This window comes from Penicillium samsonianum (genome assembly GCF_028829775.1).
Source record: "Penicillium samsonianum strain IBT 33392 chromosome Unknown utg000002l_segment0_segment0, whole genome shotgun sequence".
Lineage (NCBI taxonomy): Eukaryota > Fungi > Ascomycota > Eurotiomycetes > Eurotiales > Aspergillaceae > Penicillium > Penicillium samsonianum.
This window is the reverse complement of record NW_026643260.1, coordinates 3,832,233-3,852,569: the sequence shown is the minus strand read 5'-3', so window position 1 is coordinate 3,852,569 and position 20,337 is coordinate 3,832,233. Positions and strand designations below refer to the sequence as shown.

The 20,337-nt window shown below is 50.1% G+C and overlaps 8 protein-coding genes across 8 annotated transcripts; 3 read left to right on the top strand and 5 right to left on the bottom strand.

The window, feature by feature from the left end:
- Positions 1-686: 686 nt before the first annotated feature.
- Positions 687-1,572, top strand: N7471_003342 (uncharacterized protein; the record flags this gene model as incomplete). The annotated part of the gene is made up of 2 exons (XM_057276062.1): positions 687-1,166; positions 1,318-1,572. The coding sequence occupies 2 exons, from the start codon at positions 687-689 to the stop codon at positions 1,570-1,572; spliced, it is 735 nt and encodes a 244-aa protein (XP_057140700.1).
- A 217-nt stretch (positions 1,573-1,789) lies between these two features.
- Positions 1,790-2,512, bottom strand: N7471_003341 (HHE domain protein; the record flags this gene model as incomplete). The annotated part of the gene is made up of 1 exon (XM_057276061.1): positions 1,790-2,512. The coding sequence occupies one exon, from the start codon at positions 2,510-2,512 to the stop codon at positions 1,790-1,792; it is 723 nt and encodes a 240-aa protein (XP_057140699.1).
- A 730-nt stretch (positions 2,513-3,242) lies between these two features.
- Positions 3,243-4,811, bottom strand: N7471_003340 (Sds3 domain-containing protein; the record flags this gene model as incomplete). Its single annotated transcript, XM_057276060.1, has 2 exons — positions 3,243-4,358; positions 4,428-4,811. The coding sequence occupies 2 exons, from the start codon at positions 4,809-4,811 to the stop codon at positions 3,243-3,245; spliced, it is 1,500 nt and encodes a 499-aa protein (XP_057140698.1).
- Positions 4,812-5,877: 1,066 nt separating this feature from the next.
- Positions 5,878-7,906, bottom strand: N7471_003339 (uncharacterized protein; the record flags this gene model as incomplete). The annotated part of the gene is made up of 2 exons (XM_057276059.1): positions 6,981-7,906; positions 5,878-6,929 (listed from the first exon to the last, which is right to left on the bottom strand). Exons 1-2 carry the CDS (start codon positions 7,717-7,719, stop codon positions 5,878-5,880), a joined length of 1,791 nt encoding a protein of 596 aa, XP_057140697.1. The 5' UTR covers positions 7,720-7,906.
- Positions 7,907-9,687: 1,781 nt separating this feature from the next.
- Positions 9,688-10,545, bottom strand: N7471_003338 (uncharacterized protein; the record flags this gene model as incomplete). Its single annotated transcript, XM_057276058.1, has 1 exon — positions 9,688-10,545. One exon carries the CDS (start codon positions 10,543-10,545, stop codon positions 9,688-9,690), a length of 858 nt encoding a protein of 285 aa, XP_057140696.1.
- A 1,745-nt stretch (positions 10,546-12,290) lies between these two features.
- Positions 12,291-13,799, top strand: gel6 (putative 1,3-beta-glucanosyltransferase; the record flags this gene model as incomplete). The annotated part of the gene is made up of 4 exons (XM_057276057.1): positions 12,291-12,429; positions 12,479-12,640; positions 12,708-12,757; positions 12,804-13,799. 4 exons carry the CDS (start codon positions 12,291-12,293, stop codon positions 13,797-13,799), a joined length of 1,347 nt encoding a protein of 448 aa, XP_057140695.1.
- A 255-nt stretch (positions 13,800-14,054) lies between these two features.
- N7471_003336 (protein kinase domain-containing protein) lies at positions 14,055-16,385 on the bottom strand (the record flags this gene model as incomplete). The annotated part of the gene is made up of 1 exon (XM_057276056.1): positions 14,055-16,385. The coding sequence occupies one exon, from the start codon at positions 16,383-16,385 to the stop codon at positions 14,055-14,057; it is 2,331 nt and encodes a 776-aa protein (XP_057140694.1).
- A 1,868-nt stretch (positions 16,386-18,253) lies between these two features.
- N7471_003335 (ADP-glyceromanno-heptose 6-epimerase) lies at positions 18,254-19,219 on the top strand (the record flags this gene model as incomplete). The annotated part of the gene is made up of 1 exon (XM_057276055.1): positions 18,254-19,219. The coding sequence occupies one exon, from the start codon at positions 18,254-18,256 to the stop codon at positions 19,217-19,219; it is 966 nt and encodes a 321-aa protein (XP_057140693.1).
- Positions 19,220-20,337: the final 1,118 nt, after the last annotated feature.

The following is a 20,337-nucleotide window of genomic DNA, read 5'->3' as shown; positions in this document are numbered from 1 at the left end:
ACCAAATCCCGGAAGGGAATCCTTGACTTCAACTGCGAACACCATGTGTATATTGCATCTCGAACGTATGTGTCCGGCCAATCGCAGAGGCCTCCTGCATCAAGATCCCTTATTATTCCGAGTATCTGACGGAGTAGGGAAAGAAACATCAATCGCATGAATGGAACCCAGAACACAAACCAGTCCAGCTCATTATACCAGCCAAGTCAACGTCAACGTCAACGTCAACTCCAAATCCGCTTTTGTCTCATCATAATGAAACGACTGTACAACCAAGCCCTCAAACTGTCAAACCATCCCAGAAGCAAACAAAATCTACATTGAAGTCCCGACCAAAACTGCAGTCTTCCGCCATCTAGACCAACCATGCCAACCCGCGCCTCCTGCACGATTGTATACTGTCGCGTGGGCAGCCAAGCAGAAGCCGGAGAGCCTCGCATTCCCCACCTCCGTGCGAGGTGCCTGCGAGGTATCCCTGCACGCGTTTTCGTCCTCGGGTGTCGATCTGGCTAGATCGTGAAATACCACTTGGGAGGCGAACCGGGACATTTATAAAAGCAAGGGTTTGTATCGATATGGAGAAGCTCATTCCCAGAGACCAGGATAACAAGTATACAACTCTATACTTCGAGTATCTCTTCTATTTCTTTTCCATACATAGGGTTTATGTATCGATGATCCCAGCCATGTCCGTATTCACAATCGTCCATCGAGCCCTACCACCACTGTCCCTCCCCTGGAAGCGACGAACCAGTCTAAAAGGCAAATCCCCTGAGCTGGAAATCCATATCAGCGAAAAGGGTCCTATCTTGTCAGACTCCAGCATCAGCCCCCACGCCCAGAACAATGAAACCATCTTCATGCACCGTGACGTCCTCGGTCCCGTGCAGGTAGCGGTGAAGACCCACGCACACCAGACCACATCCACCTCCCAATCAACATCATCCGCGCCGGAAAATATCCCGGGGCGAGTGTCGGATTCGACTTCCGAGAGCCGGACGCGTCCGACGCGGGCCCAGCTCGCTCGCGCTGTTAGTTGGGCGAGTATTATCCGCAGTCGAGACCGGTGGACAGCCGAGCAGGAGAGGGAACTTGTGCATGCGCAGAGACAGCTGGGGAGGTGTCAGAAGGCGTGGAGTTCCGAGCAGGAAGTGTGGTTATCCTATGTATGTGGCGACTGTGTTTTTTTCATTTTTCTTGCTGTTTTGTTTGCATTACGGTTGTATCGTTCCATCAGTCGAGTTTGTTATCACAGTTCCGAGTTGATCCCGAGCGGAAGTAATAACGAATCATGGACTAATTTGTCGGGTGGTTCAGGTCCAGGCCCTCAGCGAAGAAAAGGAAGCACATGCTGAGTTCCTGTCTATGCGACACAGACAGCAGGACGAGGAGCAGCACCAGTTCCGTAAGGCGTGGAAGAGGCGGCGATCTTCGTCTGGTGATGATGAGGTGCAGCAGTCTGCGATCGAGACTGCGAATCGATTGGGGAGGTTGCGTCGCTTGCAGCGCTATGGCTATTCAGGGCAGCGGTTGGGCGCGACGGGATCGGCGGTTTTGGCTGTGGAGGGATGAGATGGTGACGAGAGTGGCTGCCAAGTGTAGGGTTGAAAAGATAGTAGATGTTAATTTGTATTGTTCATTCAGTTTAGAGTATTCTAATTAGTAGCTGAATGGATAGAATGGACTTGGTACATCAGGGTCTTTTGAATTCATATCTAACTTCATATCATATAACCACTATTCAATATATCAGAATCCCCTAACCATACTGCCCCCTACAAGCCCCTCCCTACCACTTCTTCTCCTTCCCATCAGGCCACTTCCGAAACAAATCCGCCAAGAAATCAATCGGCGCCGTCAAAAGCCCAACAGCAGTCTCAAAGAACGGCTCTGTCGGCGCAAGCGGATGCGATCTCGAGGGAACAAAGATCTTAACCCGATCCAGGGACTTGGTCAACTCAACACTCTCCTCTTTAGACAACAACTCCTCAAGCCTGGGCAAGTCCACATCCTCCTCATGTCTCGCATGAATGCCCAAATCCCGCATGAGCCCCTCGAGCGTAGGCAAGAACCTGGGATCCGTAGACGAAATCCCCTGAAACGATTTCAACTGATGCTTCACACCGCGATGCTCGAGTCTGTTTTTATCTGCAATTCCCTGTCCGTCCGGGAGAGACTCGATCAGCGCGGGATAGACGACGAGTTCTTCGCCGATGAGATGACGGGCTAGTTCCCAGGTGAATTGGTTTTGGAAGCGAGTCTGTTCGTCTGGGTCTGTTGAGGAGAGGATTTTGTGGCTGTGGGCTTCGAGTTCTAGGTGGTCGTGTTTTATGGCGGGGAGGATGCGGCTGTGGACGGTTGGGGTTGTGGCGTATTCGACGAAGGTTTGGAGGGTTGGCTGTATGTTGCCGCTGAATAGGGGTTTGGGGGATTCGGCTTTTGGTCGTGGTGGTGAGGTCATCAGTGGTGGTTTGGGGATGGGAGGGTGGACGGCGAGGGCGCGCCGGAGCATGAGGATGGAGGGGTGGTTTGATGCTTGGGATATTGTGTTTGCTGTGGTTTTGGAATTATATTGAGAAGCTGCTTGATGGAATAGTCGGTAGTGAGTTCCGTTTTTGTCATAATGATGATATGGATCCTAGCCCTAAGTTGATATCAATCGAACTACATCAAAATTTACAAATTCGAGAACATCAGCATTATACTGGACCAATGAACCCTCCTCAAATTAAAGGACTTCTCTAAGCTCGTCATCGACACAGTTGCCATCTGGGGAAGAAACACTCGGGGTAAGCTGTATATATCCTTCTCTCGAATGGCATTGGCCTGTAATGTGGACCATATATCGTGCTGACCGGATGGCGAGAGATGCCCGGGCCGAGGCTATGATATAGATTGATAACCACCTAAAACCAAACGACAAAAGATTGAAAAAGAAGGTATCCATGTAAATTGTACTACCCAACATAGGGGCAAGCATGAACCTGAGAAGTCGAGCGAAGTACTATATGTGTCTGTTCCCAACAACGCCTAACAGGTCGGTGCGAACATGAGTCCTAAGAAGAAAAAAGAAAATAAACACAGAAAAAAATAAAGAAATCGAAATCCCAAACACCTGAGGTCCATCCCTCACAACATAGCTAATATGATCAATGATAAAAGGGTAATCCGTAACCGCGTCCAGCGGTAAACACCATCCCATCCCATCTTAACGTACATCCGAAACTTCATGTGCAAATCCCTCAGTGATTGCGGGTGCGCTTTCGACTGCGCTCGCGCTCCATAGCTGCAGGCTGGAACATCTCGAAGCCGGGGTTGTGGACGGAAGGGGTCCAGTCGATGCCCATAGCGGGTGAGAAATCCGGGTGTAGCTGGCTGAAGACAGCGGGATCGGCTGGGTGGCCATCGACCGGCTCTACGGAAGTAGGAAGAGGTGCAGCGACGAGTTCGACTAGAGATGCGTCGATCCAATTGGGTGGTTTGCTTGCGAGACGGCTGATGCGCGCGCAGTCGTCGTCGACTTCCTCGTTCATCAGAGAGGTCAATGGGGGCGCGTTGCCGTTTGGTCGCGCGTGGTGGTTGGAGAGAACGTGGTAGGGGAGGATCGGGCGGGTGGCGGGCTTATCGGCCAGATCTGCTAGGGCGCTCAGAGCACTGTGCGCGGCGGTGGTGCGGGTAGATCGGGTGGCGTGGAAGTTGTGGCTGGCAGTGCGCATCATGTCGGCTGCGCTTGGGGTGCCGTTATCTTCGTGGCCTGTGCCCTCCGGGGTATCCTCGACATCGGTATTATTGCCGTTCGTCACCGCGCCGGATCCGTGGTCTGGTCGCCGGGAGGTAGCGAAGAAGTGCACAGCCGCCAGGTGTGCCTGATTTGCGTGTGCGTTGAGTTCCTTGTCGGTGAAGAGGGAGTGGATCGAGTATGTAGGTGCCACCTGCTCCTTTGTGACCTCGGGCTTGTTGCGCTTCGCGGGAGTGGCATCGCCCGCGTCCCGCGCAGGTGACCCAGTTTCCTCCTCTGGACCCTTCCGCTTGCGCTTGTTCAACTCCGACATGAAACCGTTGCCAAGCTCGTCGAGGTCAACGCGGTGACGGGTGTGCCGAGTAGTCTTGCGGCTGTGGATGCCGCCAGGGCTGGCAGGGTTTGTGATGCTGAACTGGTTGGGGTGGAGGAGAAGGGCATTGGTGTCGGCGATGTCGAGCTGCTCCTTTTCACGCATCAGACGGGCGCGCTTGCCGGAGATATTCTGCACCAATCGCTCTCGAAGGGTGGAAGACAGATGACGAAATTCTTCTTGTGCGAAGTAAGTGCGGAAATCACGGTCCCGCTGTTGTCTTTCCATAACATTGTTGTAGTTGTTCTGTATAAGAAAAACAAGGGCACAAATTAGGGAAAACTCCATATAATTGAAAAAGAACAGGAAACTCACCATGGCCATGACCAATTCGGCATCCCGCTTCTCCTTGATTTCATTAACCTGATGCACAAATTTGGAATACCACGATCCAGCGAGGTCAGCCATCTCTTTCGCAAACTTGCTGCCGCCACCAACAGTCTCCTCAATCAGCGAAGCAATGCTCTCCGCAGAGTCCGGGAGCGGTCCAGTCACGTAGGGATCCGCATTGTTAATCAGAGTCATATCACACTGGAGTGCGTGCAACTGCTGACGAAACTGGATGTCCCGATTATTGCTGAACTGACCCGTCAGTTCCTGGAGCCGTTCCTGGAGCGCGGTGCGTCGCTTGTCGCGTTTCGAGGGTGCGCCGCCAGCCCCGCCGCCGGGGCTGAGGGGCGGAGGGTTTGGGTAGGACATTGTATGTGGCGAGGGTGGGCGAGAAAGGGTAGTAGATTGCATCAAGTTGGTGATCGAAGGAAGATGAGATGGGAGGGTGGGTCACGGCCGAATATGGACGGCAGAATGTTTGGCCGCCCCGAGGAGAGTCGACAATGAGGTGGAGACGGGTGAGGAGGAAATGGACGTCTTAATTCTGATTTGAGAGAATCTGTTTGGAAGAAGTAGAAAGATAAGCACAATGAATTGACATTTATCGGTTTTCCCGTCTTCTATTGGTGTTCATTACCATTCGGACCACAGCTATCGTAAGCTATATACTACGGCACGGATGGCCTTCACTTGTGCAAATTTGATCACAGCTAGCTACATAGAATTATCGTATACATATATATGTAGTAGGATTATTTGTTAGTTTAGTATGCGTCTGTTATTTTAACCTCGATATGTGTAAGCAGATTTTCAATAAGCTTTTCGAAATCATTAGCAACCTGTTTTACGTTCCCCTTAAGCACGATTAGACCGAGCATATAGATTTCGCAGAGATGAGGAACTTGTGATAACAGCGTAGCGCCTAGGCTTGAGCCTAAGAGGAGGACGACATTCCTAAAGAAGGAGTACGTCCTGGTGATGCCTAACGGGAGCCTGACGAGAGCATAAGCACGCCCACTACATATACTTACTCCAGTGATATCCTAGATTACAAAAAAAGAAAACATGTTGTTAACAGCAGATATATTCCCACTAAAATCGTGTATATCTATATCCATCATCAAGACAGAAAAAAAAAAGTCCAAAAAGTTCATAAAACCCGAATCGCCAACAACAACCGGGGTATTCATAGTTCATTCAAAATGTTCGCGCATGGAATTGAATCCCCGAACAAGTCATGCAAGGTGCGAAAGGAAATATTTCGCACCGGAAAATCGATATCCAACACCGGGGACACCTCCATGGTGTCCCATGTCATCTTTTGTGAAGGCCGTTTGTTAAAATATGCTATTGCGGAAGAAGGGGTGGAAGAATGGAAGGGGGGTGAGGATTCGAGGAAGAAGGAGGAGGAGCGATCTAGCAATGCTGCAATGATCTAATTCGTTCGACGAATCACAAAGACACCAAGCTCGATACCATCACGAGGCTCATTGTCCTCGCAATAGCGCCGCTTGCGGATTCCATCGAAGATCTCACTCAGGAGCCCGGAAGATGTGATTTCCTTGTTGCCCAGCATGCCGGAGCCTCCGGAGCTTGTGCTCTTAGATGAGCGGCGGCCGTTTTGCCAGTACAGATTGAGGACCTCCTTCATGCGGGCCTTCTCCTGGTGGATGAACCACTCAGCCCAGAGATTGCGGTCGAGGTGGGTGTTTCCACGGCCTGCATCGGTCACGTGGAACCGGGAGGAGGAATCATTATCGCTCAATGATTCGCAGAGTGCCACGATGTTCGCCTTCATGGTGGCGAAGTCATCCATTTGAGAGACGGAGGAGAGCTTGCCCAGATAGCGGCCCACGTCTGCGGACAACTCATTCACCACAACGAGTTGGCGGAGGAGGGGGTCGAGGATGGGGCCCAGGTACTGGGACTTGAAGGTTGATGCACCTTTCTTGGTCGGGTACACGAAGAGGAGAGACCCGCCATTCGGAGATAGCTCGCTCATACGGTCAACGAGGAAAGATGGACGGGTACTACAAAACAAATCACGGTACTCTTGGGCGGAGGTTGGGGGGAGATAGCGCTCGAGGACCGAGATGTGGACGCTGCGAGGGGGGACAATGGGCATCGGGGCGTGGGACATTTGCCTGTGGAGGGGTCCACGGTAGTCATGGTAAGCACCCACAACTGCTGCACTGGAAAACACTGTGGCATTGAAGTAATCCTCCGCAGCGCTGTGAGCACGAGGAGTGCTGGGAGGTGAGTGGGGCAGATTCGAAAGGCTAAATTGCTCCGGTACTGCGTGGGTGACATTGATATAGGGAGACTGGCCAGGTTGCAAGTGGTTGTGGACGGCCTGAACAATGGAAGGGAAAACACTGTCGGTTTTCGGTACTGACACTGGCTGATCAGATGTTCTGGGATATGGAAGAGTCTGGGAAACGATTTTGACGGCCTCGCCTCGTGTCTTGCAGAGGGCAAGTGATGAAGCTGGAAAAAGTCAGTGATTGGCTTTGAAGCACGGATGCGCGGAAAGCTTACCAGTCAAGTTGATACCATGATCCAGCCATGAGCCAATGTCCTGCTGGCAGTCCATGTCGTCCTGAGGCCCAGGGCTGCCTCCAGAGCTGGAGGATCCGTGAGAAAGCCCATCCGATGGGCTGCTGAGTGTATCCGAAGCACCGGTCGCAGAGGAGTTGTCCACACTCGTGGTGTCATCCATCATGGCCATGGATCCCGGGTGGGAGTGTGTATCGAACAACATCATCTCGGACTTGGGGTTCCACGCAACGTGGATGTCCTCCTCTGGCGGCGTGGGGGGTAATGTAGCGGGGTAGTCGGACTGATAATGAGAGTTCCAAGACGGCGAAGCAGCCAAAGGCCTCGGCCCGCGAGACACAGTGGTTGAAAGACGAAGACGAGAGTCGACCGACCGAGTGCGAGATTCCAAACGGTAGGGCGAACCAGGTGAACTAGGCGAGGCGCGTTGATCCCACGATGGGAAGTTCACGGCAACGCTGCTCTTGGAAAGAAAGCGAGATACCGGCGACGGTCTTGTTCGAAGAGATCCTTGTGAAGCTCGTCGGCGAATCCGAGCGGGGTTTACAGTTTCCTGTATATCTGAGTTCTGGATATGTTCTCTGGTGTCGAGTTTCACTGTTGGTGGGACATGCATGGTGTGATCGTCAGGAGTAGGAGTGACGGGCCAATACTGTCCATTACATGAGGATGTCATCCAGTCTGTATTATCCACCGGACCGAAGGAGATGACAGCCGTCATCAATCATCGAAAGAATGATCGAAAGATGACCAAAAGATGATGACCTGGTCCAAGCGGGGAATTTGAACGCTGATGTGAAAAGTTTGACGTTAAAGAAAGGAGTTGAAAGGGGGGGGGAATGATTCAATATTTGGGGGGGGGAGAAAAGAAGAAGGGATGGGAGAGAAGAAGAAGAAGAAGCAAAAGAGGGCGTAAATCGAATGGAAATTGACGGGAAGGGCAGAGTGGGTATTGGATACTTTGGTATAGTATGGGCTTATAGGCACTAGACCATGTACTGGGTACTAACTGGGTCTAACTGGGGCAAGGGTTGGGGCCAGACTCTTCAGGTCGGGACAGTCTAGACCTTCCAAGTCATGGAGTCATCGGTTTCCACCTTTTTTCTTTCTTTCCTTTTTTTTTTTTTTTTGCTGTAAGGGATATATAATTTATATGGGAAATTTATTTAAATTAACCTGATAGAACTATATTATACATTTATATCTATAATACAAGTCCATGGTATACATTGCTAAAATGTGTGTATAAAATGTTTGGCAGTCTAGAGCGACCGATGGGCTTTCGTCTAGGCTCCACGGGGGTGACGATCATTTTCGGGTTGTGCAAGTTGTGACCAGAATACACTTTAATCACTTTGCTTTAATATATTCGAAATATACAGAATGTACTTAAATGAAGTCCTCATTACCCGAACCAGACACAAGCATAAGTCCCGAGGTCTACCCTATCATGCTTTTACATATTCCCCTAATGCGACCTAAGCCTTTGGTTTCACAAGTCGCCAGTACCATAGAACGCATGTGGAGCGTGGGCCTGGACGAGGTACCGAGTACTTCCAAGAGGTGTGTCTACGCACTTGAGTTCCCTCCGTTTCCGGTCTGAGAGGGGTTGGGCATCGGCATATACTATGTGCTCATCTTTGCCAACGCATAGCACATACAGGCTACAACATACTATGGATCTTGTAGGTCTAATGAAGCATAACTATATATATATATACTGGGTCGAAATTTTATGCAATGCCTACAACAGTTGTAGTTCGCAGCAAGTTCGCATTCTGGAGACCCTGGAATTTTAGAATCCTGGAATCCGAGTGGCACTCTGACAGGCAACCCCATATATCCCGATTCAGATCCAGTCCGATCGAGACGTTGAGACCGTTTTAATTTCCACCGTGCGCCTCGATCTGGTTCACTTCCCTGTTCCCATCTCCGGCTTGCTCCACCGTCTCACATAGAGTGTATCGCCACAACATTAGATTAATTTTGCACCGTATCTGTTGTGCTCCATATGGATCACATGAATTCGCAATTTAAGAATTTATTTGACGTGCGACGTGGAGTTGTTAATTTATGGTTAATATACAATGGCTCGTCAAATAGAAGTGTACACGTCAACTATATTACGTGCACTCACATTACTTGAAATAGTAATCTTGGAAACTTATGAGAAAAAAGGAGATTATGATTAAAATTATACTTCTACTATCACTTTAATTCACTATAATCACTGTCATTCCCGTCGGCCAGACAGGACAGACCGACGTATTCCACGGTTGGAATATCTCCATCAACCAGAGAGGATGGGGGACTTTGATCATCCACGGTTCTGATCATTTTTCTGGATCTGGATTGCATCATGATGACAGCGGACACCAGATCCGCGAAGACCCTTGCATATCGAGAATCTGGTCTCGATCGCGTGGACCACCGAGGGGAAATGCCATGTGTTCCGACGTGAGACCGGGGAATTGGCATCCGCGAAATCCCCGACAGGTTCTCTGTACAACGTAGATCCGAAAGGTCCGTAGATACCTTTCTAGAATCCCGATTGATTTCAATCGGCAAAGAAGAGCTGATTCTGGAAAACAGCCCCGGTCGGCGGTGTGTGTAAAGTAAACCGGTTGGTTGAGAGTTAAGAGGAAAATGGATATGGCGGGTGTCGCCACCATAGCCCAATATCGCCCACTCACGAAGTCAGCGATCGACGGCGAGACTGAGTTGCAGTAGTGCAGCCGGCCAGCGGCTGTCCGATATCCTGCGAGCAATTCCACAAAAGCGAAGAGCGGTATCTCTGCTCCTCCCGCGTCAGGCGAACCTGCTTCCGCGCGAAGCTAGAAGGCTTCAGGGGGATTGTGCAGGAGGCGGAGCGACTGCCGTAGACCGGCATGGGGGCCTTGGCGAGCGATGGGTTCACCCGAGTCGGGTTATCGAGGGTCGCGCTGAGCTCGTAGCACTGGCCAACGAGCTGCTGCACGCCGTCAGTCAGACGGGATGCGCGCTCCTCGATATCGGGCCAGAAGGCATCGCCCCAGAAAGGGTCTTCGCAGACGGCTGTCTCGAGGGCGTTCAGCCAGCACTGGAAGCCGGAGCGAGCGCCCGCGAGCTGCGAGGCGACGGTGACGAATCGGATCGTCGGCTCTGAGTGCAGCACGTGCTGGACGATGCAGGCTGGACAGCGGGCTGTGAGGTACCAGTCGTGTTCTTCGGTGAGGATGCAGTTCAGCCAGGCGAAGGCGCTGCGGGCTTCGCCGCGGAATGCGCGTTCGGGCTCGGCGCCTTTTTGACTTGGGAGGGTACGGGCTGCGATGCGCTCGGCTTGGTGGTTGATTAGGAAGAGAGGGACGAGGAGGGTGTGGATGATGTCGCGGTGGAGGCGGAAGGTTTCTTGTTCGGTGGAGGTGCAGGAGTGTCGGTGGCCGGCGCAGAAGCTTGGTCGCTCCATACCGCATTCTTGGCGGCGGAGTTGTTCGCGCATCACTCGGAAGGCTTCATTGCGCTCTAGCTCGACCTGTTCGTGTCGAGAGATGTGGAACGGGGAGGCCATTTTGAATGATATGTCGATGGGTATGTATATCGGGTATTTTTTTTTTCTGGATCAGTGCGATCGGATATGATGGTATAGGGGCTTATAGAATCATGTCGATAAATTGATAAAACCAGGAACAGGATAGGGCTGAGTTGAAATAGTCCATTAGAGAAAAATAAGGACCGGATCCGGGCTAGATATTATATGGTGCTCCCCCCCCTTTGCGGAAACGTCATTTACAGTGTCTCCCGTTTTTGGTGAGTCCAAGGGAAAGCCCAGACGATCCTAATGGAGGGACCCACTAGCTGACGAACACTCTGCGTATGGCGACGATAATTGGTGGACATGTCGGAATGAAGTGGAGGAGTGGAGATTGGACAGAAGTCTGGACTGTTGCACTTCCAAGGAGGGATGTTTACAACATATAGATCTGTTAGAGGTAACATGTCTGCGCCAATTACATAGATATTAGACGAATGCGATGTTATTTCTACTCCCTACTGCCTACTACCTTTTACACCATCTCCCATCAACATCGAGATATTATAACAGCTAACCGGCTAACCTCCTTATCTCGCAAGGACCTCTTCTAGCCCTCCGTGGCGACCGCCGAAAACCGCCCAGTGGGGTAACGTGGCAGTCTGGAATTTAAAAAGCCTTCCTAGGATCGTATTTGGCGTTATTGCTAGTGATTTTCTAAAGTTATATGCATTAGGGGTCCACGAGACTATTATCCTTGATTTCTTCCTAGCCCGATATCTACCCAACGTGTCTTGTGAACAAAGAAGATAACCAAGGAATTTCTTTGAAAAGAAAAAAAAAAACCTAATAACCTGCCGATCGATGAGGTGCCGTGTGCCAGGTTTTGAAGGTAGGACTATCCTTCCCATGTCCAGTAAGAGTGGATATAAGGGTCAAGTCCAGAATAGGAGTGATTGACAGGGTTTAAGATGGGGGGATACTTGTCCGACATCGTGGCACAGTGATAGGAAATAGTTTTTTTATATCATAAACATGTCTCAAGCCTCCCAATGTTTTAATATTATTTTTATACGGCGTAGTATTTATAGGATAGGAGTGTGTTGTGGAACTCGGTATATTCCGGGTTAGGGGGCAATATTGGATTGATTTTACTTTGTACAGACTTTGCGCAGAACATGTTAATTTTAATTTCAATGTTTACTGGAGACTGCACATCTTCTACCTACTTGAGTATCTATATCTGCGGAGTACTCCGTCTAGATTTACTTACTCCATACTCCATACTCCAATTGTGCGATCTCCATGATGGGAGCTAGGGCTGGGCCCCAACGGGCTCGGGCCAGGTACAGTCAACAATCAACAGTCAACATTTGAACTTCCAAGGTTGTACTCCAGTTGTATACGTTGTGTACTCTAACACCTTTATTACTTTGTATACCTTGAAGCTTACATAGTAGTTAAAAAACCAAAGTATGTAATTGGAATGTAAATCGGGCCAGGAATGAATCACGCTAGAGAAATAAACACCCTGCAGATAATTTGGTTGCTACAGTCCCAAATCAAGGAACTGGCTTTTTATGTTTCAGCAGTTTTTTTCCCTCTTTCCCTTAAAATTGTTAGAATTGTAACTTTTTTGTTTGCACTTACCCTAATTCCTTCGTTGTCCGGGCAAGAGCGTCAAACTACATTCCAGAATTGAGAGATCCTTTTCTTCTCTTCTCTTCAAGCCATTGCTACTCTATCGCATCCTCTATTTCACTGTTACTCTCACAGAATTAATCATGTTGTCATCCCTGGCATTTTCAGCAGTGCCATTGCTACTTGCTGGCTTACACGCCACGGCAGTGGGCGCAATCCCGTCCATTTCGGCGGTCGGCTCCAAGTTCTTCTACGAGAACGGAACCCAGTTCTACATCAAGGGTACCTAGAAATCCTACACTGTAGGTATATGCCTGACTGACTCCAACAGGCATTGCTTATCAGCTTACGCCAAGTGACCCGCTTGTCGACACTGCCCAATGCAAGCGCGATATCGCCCGGATGTCCGAGCTGGGCACCAATGCTATCCGTGTGTACCACGTGGATGCCCATGCTGATCACAAGGGCTGTATGTCGGCACTGGCCGATGCTGGTATGGTTGATTCCACCTGGGCAATTCCCGGGATAATCATGCATTGTTGTACTGATGCGTCGTTTAGGAATCTACTTGTTCGTCGATTTGGACACTTTCAGTACCCAGATTGAACAGGTAGGTCCACTTTCTCCTCATGTGGATCATCTACTGACGATCGCAGACCGAGCCTCACTGGAACCAGACCCAGTTTGATCACTTCAAGGAGGTGCTCGATGAATTCCAAAAGTTCGACAACACTGCCGGTGTCTTGGTCGGAAATGAGGTACTCACTACCGCCGATGGCTCGGCTGCTGCCCCCTACGTCTTGGCGGCTGCTCGCGACATCAAGTCCTACCGTGATAAGAAGGGCTATCGCGAGATTCCCGTTGGTTACTCTGCAGCTGATATTGCCGATCTGAGACCCATGTTGCAGAACTACATGGCCTGTGCCAAGAATGCATCTAACCGCTTGGACTTTTACTCGCTGAACGCCTATGAATGGTGCGGTTCGTCCAGCTATGAACAGTCTGGATATAATATGCTGCAGAAAAACGCAACTAATTACCCCATCCCTATTTTCTTCTCCGAGACTGGCTGCAACACCCCGTCACCCCGCACCTTTGAGGACCAGGCTGCCGTCTTTGGTGACCACATGTCTGATACTTGGTCTGGATCCATCATCTACGAGTGGATTGAGGAGACCAACGACTATGGATTGATCAACTACGGGCCTTCTGTTGACGCTGCGACTGCAACCGCGAGCGGCATCGAGGACGGCTTCACCCGCATGGGCACCCCGACACCCGTGTCGCCTGATTTCAACAACCTCAAGTCTCAGTGGGCTACTCTGCACCCGACCGGAGTTGCCCTTTCCGCCTACCGAAAGAGCGCATCCAGCCTCACTGCCATCGAGTGTCCTGCCTCGACCTCTGGTGGATGGGCAGTTGACCCAAGCTCGCCACTTCCTACCTTGGGACAGACCTTTAAGAAGGGATCTGATTCCACAGCGACCGGTAAGAACGGCAAGGCCAGTAATACAGACGGATCTCCCTCTGCATCGGCAACAAAGAAAGGCGCTGCTCGCGCTGTGACCGTCGGCGCGCCAGCTACTGAGCGCCTGCTGGCTGGATCCTTCGTGCTGTCTGGTCTGCTGGGTGCCGTTGCCATCTGGCTTTGATTTTGTTGCTTTCTTCTTACTCGACCCTTGAGGATTGCGGCTCAAGCCATTGTATTGATAGCATCACAGATTTGGGATAGACGAGTTCGGCTAAGCCACTGCATGATATATTGGAGTGTGCTGTGTTTGCATACAGGTTATGTTATCCCAGGTCTGTCTTTTCACGAAGCATGAAGTGTACACAAGAAATGAATTATTAGTGCTGAATAAAGAACCCGGTCATTGGACCATCAAGACATTATCGTACATCTCCATCTAATTATTAAACGTCATCCCTTCTATCCCAGTAATGTTCATATCCAACTCTGGCAGATACAGCTGAGGCAAGGCCTGCTCCACGCGTATCTCAGGCTCTTCAAACTCCGAAACATCTTCTTCCTCAATATCGAGATCAAAATCTCCATCCTCAACATTACTCTCACTCTCACTCCCACTCCCAGCATCCCCAAACCCAAAATAAAACTCCGAAACCGACCCGCAAACCGATCCCGACTCCGAAACTTCCACCGGAGCTGAAGACACAAGAGAAACTGCACTCCTCCCACCCCCCATCTCCCGAACAACCTCCAACCCCCCATTCCCATCCTTCTCTTTCTCTCCCTCCTGCTTCCCCCGTTTCTCCTTCCCACAATGCAAAACCCCCATCCCATCCCCATTCCCCCCTCCCCTACCTCTAGTAATAGCATCCGCAAAGCCCCTCCTCACCCTCTTCGCAAGCGGCCTCTTCGCGCCCTCAAAATCAAGCATAGAACGCACAACAATCAACATCTTCGGCACAGCCCAGAAAGCACGATCAGAGCGTCGATCCCGTCGACACCGTTTCAAAGCATCGCCCTCCAGCAATGCAATCCACGACTGGACCTGAACGGCATTCCGCGCGAGATGGAAAGATGCATCTGCTATTCCGCCGCCGCGTCCGGCGGACCGGTTCCGGGCGCTGCGGTGGGCGCTGAAGGAAGGGAGGGTTCGTTTGTGCAGGGTTGTTAGGATGTCTAGCGTTGTTGCTGCGAGGGAGAATATGTCTGCTGGGGAGTGGGGGTTTGGGGGTTGGGAGTCGGGTTGAGTGGAGGAATGGGAGGAGGGTGGGGGTCTTGTGAAGGACGGGGTTAGGGATTGGGCGGATTTGGAGTGGCGGAGGGAGGAAGGTGGGTTTGTGGTTTGGGATGGGGGGAAGAGGGTGCTTGAGGGGGATGTTAGGGTTGATGTGTTTGAAGAGGAGGATGTGGAGGTTGAGATTATTGATGGGGTTGAGGGAAAATTCTTTGTTCTGCGGGACCAGAAAGATGAGATGCGGTGTTTCTTTTGTTGTGGTGATGTGGCAGTTGCGTCTGTGTGGGTGGAAGAGGCTGCTGAGGAGGCTGAAGAGGAAGAGGAGGATGAGAAGGTGAAGGAGAAACGGGATGGTGAGTTTGGTAGACCAATGCGGATGACTGTTCCTTTCGAGGCGGCTGAGTTTGGTCTTGCGTAGTCTGGAGAAGCAGGTGGGCTTTCGTTCAATGGGGTTAGAGCTAGACGGGTTGGCCGTTGTCTGCGCTTTGTACGTCCTCCCGAGGGAAGTAGTGTTTGTGCTGGCTGTGCTGGCTTGTGCTGGATGACAGGAGCTGCCGGACGAGTCCAGCGCTCTGGTGCAGAGTAGTTGTATGCCTCGAGGTCGTTGACATGTGGTGGAGTTAGAAGAGAGTCGAGTGCTTGAAATTGACCGAGGCAGATATGAAAGTTTGCGTCGATGAAGATGTTGGATGGGCGGATTGCGCCGTGGGAGTGGCCGCGTGCGTGCAGCCAGGAGACTGCAGATGCCAAGCAATGGGGCCAGGTGATCAAGATCTGGCGGCGTTGTTCTTTATCTAGCCGTTTGAAAGACATCGGCTCGTCTGTGAGGAAGCTGTATAGGTTTCGATCTGCCGTGGCGCCGGTGAACAGCACCGAGACACTATCGTCTTTCAGATATGAGGCGTAGACGGAGACAATATGCTCGTGCGACAGTGTTTTCAGGTTGCGGATCTCATCGAGAACCTCTTCAGACGAGAAGAAATATGGTGCACCGCCGATTTGCACTTGGGTTCGCATGTAGACTCGACAGACCGAGCCGGCGAGGACTACCCTGTCTACCGTATCATCACGTCCGTGTATTCCGCTGCTGGTGTTGGTGCGCACCGCCTCAACCGGGACGCCTTCATTTTCGGTATAGACGACATGCTCTCCCTCCGCTATACCACGCACCAAGAATCGCCATTGCGCATGAAAGAAACTCGCCTCAAGGGCGAGGTCTTCCCCATCGGGGGATAGGTGTAGTAAATCGACACTATGCTCTGCGATGGGTAGATCATCATCATCGCACGATTCGTCGACTAGCGCGAAGATCCGATCGGGAATGCCGATAGCATCGAGGATCATAAAGACACGGCCGGCTTTTGTGAGGATCCATTCCATATACGTCTCGCTGGTCAAACCTTCGCCCCAGTCCGGTAGTTCAAAGAGGCGGGGGATATTCTCTGGTCGCAGACGACCGACGATATACTTTGCGTCGAGGGTAGATTTGATGCGCTCCTCGGGCCACCATAGTGAGGTGTGTTCATACTGAGACATACTGGCATGACTTGCAGAAAGCGTTTGCAGATCAACGTAGCTGGGAGACCCGACATTTAATATAACGAACCATGTCACTCTTGACAATGGGGCTGTCAAAGCCCCATGTTTCCAGCTCGATGGTAGAAAGGCAGGAATAATGGACGGCTACTGGTGGAGAGCTTATCTCAACCGCAAGGAGGGTAATGTTCGATCAATAGCCCGGAGAATCAAATGGTAGTGCCTGTTTAGAGTTGATTTGGATCCATATACAAAGTACTAGGGGAATCCATAGCACTTTCGATGTAACTTGTTACAAGTAAAAATGTCTTAAAATTCATTGTTCTCACCCGCGCAGCCAATCTAGGGCTTCGGGCTTATCTTTGGCAACAAGATAAGAGATCATCGCGTGTCAACTGTCATATGCACTTCAGGAGATCTATTGTACCTAGGTACTTTATTCTACTTATTTTCGGGCAAATGCGGCAAAATAGCAAGGAGGTTCAATAATTGTATTCTGTATTCCCTTCAGGGGAACATGATCGACCCATAAATAGTTATGCACTCCGGATGTGCTCCGTGTGTATCCGTTGCATCCATTGCATCCGTCAGCGATCATTGCGGAGAGTTTTTTTTGTGAGATCCATTTCTTCGTATACCTATCTCCAGCATTGCAGTAATATTTTTCTTCAAAAGCCACTTCCTGTGCGGAGAAACTGTGGAAACTGGTGGCGCTCGATAATGACATTGACCAGCGCTGTTGCAGATAGCAGGAACCGGAATCAATGGAGCACGACCCCCGTCAGCCTCCACCGTTTGTCGCCCCACAATCTCATTTTGTTGTCGCCCTAACGCAGACCATCGGGAATGATCACTTGGACTAAAATTGAGCGGGTTATTCCCGGTGATGAGAGGACGAGAACGACGTAATCAATGTGGCTAGCGCGGCTGATAACTGCACGAGCTGGGTCTTATAAACGATAGGTCGGTCGCTTCCAGCCCATAGATTGGAGTATCAGAGTTGAGCCAATTGTCGAGAGACTTGGCCTGCTGAAGATGGTGGACAGACCTGCCGCGGAGATTGGAACACTCGTTTTTGAACACGATGAATAGCCCGGTTGTTTTCTGCAAGATCATACAATTGAGTAAAGATTTGCCGCGCCAGCGAAATTGTTCCTTTCTTTGTTCGATAACCGAAATAAGAGCTTTGGTAGACGGTGCCGTAGATGTATGGGTCCAGGAGTATATTGCGGGATTGATAATCGGCATCTCAGCCCTGGAGAGGCCGGAATCTCGGAGGGTGCCGTGTTTGAGGAAAATTGAGAAGAACTATAGGTTGAACCCATATTTATTTGTGATATACATGTAAGTACACTGAAAGATTTGTTCTCTCATTTTTCGCGTTTATTGACGTCAAACAAAGCCGAGCCTCGAGGTACCTGAACAACAACTCAATATCGCGAAAATCTCTTTAAATAACATTTATAGTAACAAATTCAAGGTTGTGGAAAATACCAAGGCGACACTATAACTTGAAATGAGGGAAGCAGGAAACGAACCCGAAGTACATTGGTACTTCATTCTACGTAGTCTATCTTATTACTCACATCTATAGCCTCATTCTATGAATATAGGGCAACAAGGGCTTCAAGTAAGGCCTATAAGTGAATTATTGTGCGATATAGCCCTGTCTACAAGAATACAACAAAAACAAAATGTCGAACGCTCCTTCTCTCTCCAATTCATCGGATGTCTTCCCTCACTCGCTCCTTCCCATTTAGCCATGGATATCTCCCCCCATCGCTCTCAACTTCAACTTCCCCCTCCGCTTCCCCTTCCATAATTATTACCCTTTCCAAGGACAGGGCATCCAAGTCGAATCTCCCAAAATGATTGTTGTCACCGGTGGCGCCGGCTTTGTCGGTTCAAATATTATCAAGGAGTTAAACAACCGTGGCGTAACCAATATCGTGGTCGTCGACGACATGACTGATGGATCGAAGTTCCGCAACTTGGTCCACTGCAAAGTGGCTGACTACATCGACGCAACTGCCTTCCGAGAAGCGATTCGGACTAAAACTTTCCCTCATCGTCCCCGCGTCATCTTCCACTATGGCGCAAGCTCTTCGATCACCGAGACCAACGGCAAGAAAATGCTCGACGCCAACTTCACCTACTCCAAGGAGCTCTTCCATTGGTGCAAGGACCAGGGAGTTCGCTTCATCTACGCCTCATCCGCTGCTGTTTATGGAAGCAACACTTCCTTCGCCGAGGAAGACTTCCAAGAAGCCCCTCTGAACGTCTACGGATACTCAAAGATGCTATTCGATCAGTATGTCGTCAAGAGCACCGACATTCGCTCTCCCCAAGTCGCGGGACTCCGCCTGTTCAACGTCTATGGACCCGGAGAACAGAACCGCGATACAGTCCCCAGCACCGTGTATCAATTCTACGAAAAGCGGAAATCTTTCAAAGCCATTGAGCTATTTGGAGAATACGCTGGGGTCGAAGCTGGTCAGCAGAAGCGCGATTTTGTCCACGTCCAGGACGTCGCCCGTCTGAACTGCTGGTTCCTTGACCACCCGGAGATCAGTGGTATTTACAATGTTGGCACTGGTATCGCCAGCAGCTTCAATGATGTGGCCACTGAAGTTGCTAGCCATTTCGGCAACCCCGAGGGTTACATCAAATTCGTTCCCTTCCCAGCCGAATTGAAAGGAAAATACCAGAGCTACACTTGCGCTGATATCTCGAAGCTTCGTCGAGCTGGCTCTGTGCTGCGTTTCCGTGGTATCAAGGAGGGAATTAAGGATTACATGGAGTGGCTTGAAAGTCCTGAGGGTTTGCACCGCTAATTGTTGCGCCGAACATGATTACACCTACCACTCTAGGTGCCTTCGAGAATAAGGTTAAGCTTTTATCGTGTTTCTGTCTCCAGAGATCTCTTCATATTTGGGTACTCCAAATATACTTATGAACATCACATGAGGATTTAACACGAGAAAAGGACAAAAAAAGGTGAAAATTACCGAGCTACAAAACGACCAAAAAAATTGAGATGATCAACGTCTTGTGTTCATGTCTGGATTGAGCGAGATTTCTTGAACCCTTTGAACAGACTCTCCACATCAAGATCAACTAGGTAGCCAGAATTTTCAATGGAACAGAGATTTTCAAACACCCGACATTCTTCTAGACTGTAATCATTGAGTGTTCAGGTGTGTCATCCATCCTATCCTTAAGGTTATTGCCCCTCGGCATCATATCCGGAGCCAATTAACCACAGCGGGGCATGATAGCGGCTTTCTTTTCGTGGGGCAATGAGCTGTCTCCAGATGATCCTGATCTTGACATTGCACTACTTACAGCTCATTACATGGTATCAATAACCTTAACAGAAAGCAGGCCAACCTTGCCAGCCAATGCCTGTAGATCAACTCGAACTCGAGGAGCCAGAAAGCATGGAATTCATCAACCAACAAATTGAGTCAATGGACTATGGACCTGTCGCTTGGAGACTGCTGGGGACAGGAGTCTCAGACACTCATTCTCATATCAACAGGGCCAATATGCATAACCGCACTAATAAGTGAATCCTACGCCTCCACTCTCGAAACACTCATCTTCACCCAAGGCCTAGTCTACGGCCTCGGCTTCTTCGTATTGTGCTATCCAATCCTCAACATAGTGAATGAAGGGGAGACTATCTAAAAATGAAATCCTAAGAAGGCATCTACAAATACTTCGAAAAAGTCCACCAATTGGAAAAGATATGACAAGGCCGCATAAGCGGCCGGCAATTCTTGTATTAATACAAACGAAAAAGAAAAGACAGAGTCAAAGAATAAAAATCAAAACAAAGAAACATGACCATGTGGAAGCTAACCGCCATGTTCTCGCAAGCTTGATCTAAATATCTTCCTCATCTCGTAAGTCGCGGGGATGGAGGCATTAGGCATAAGGTGCGCAACAA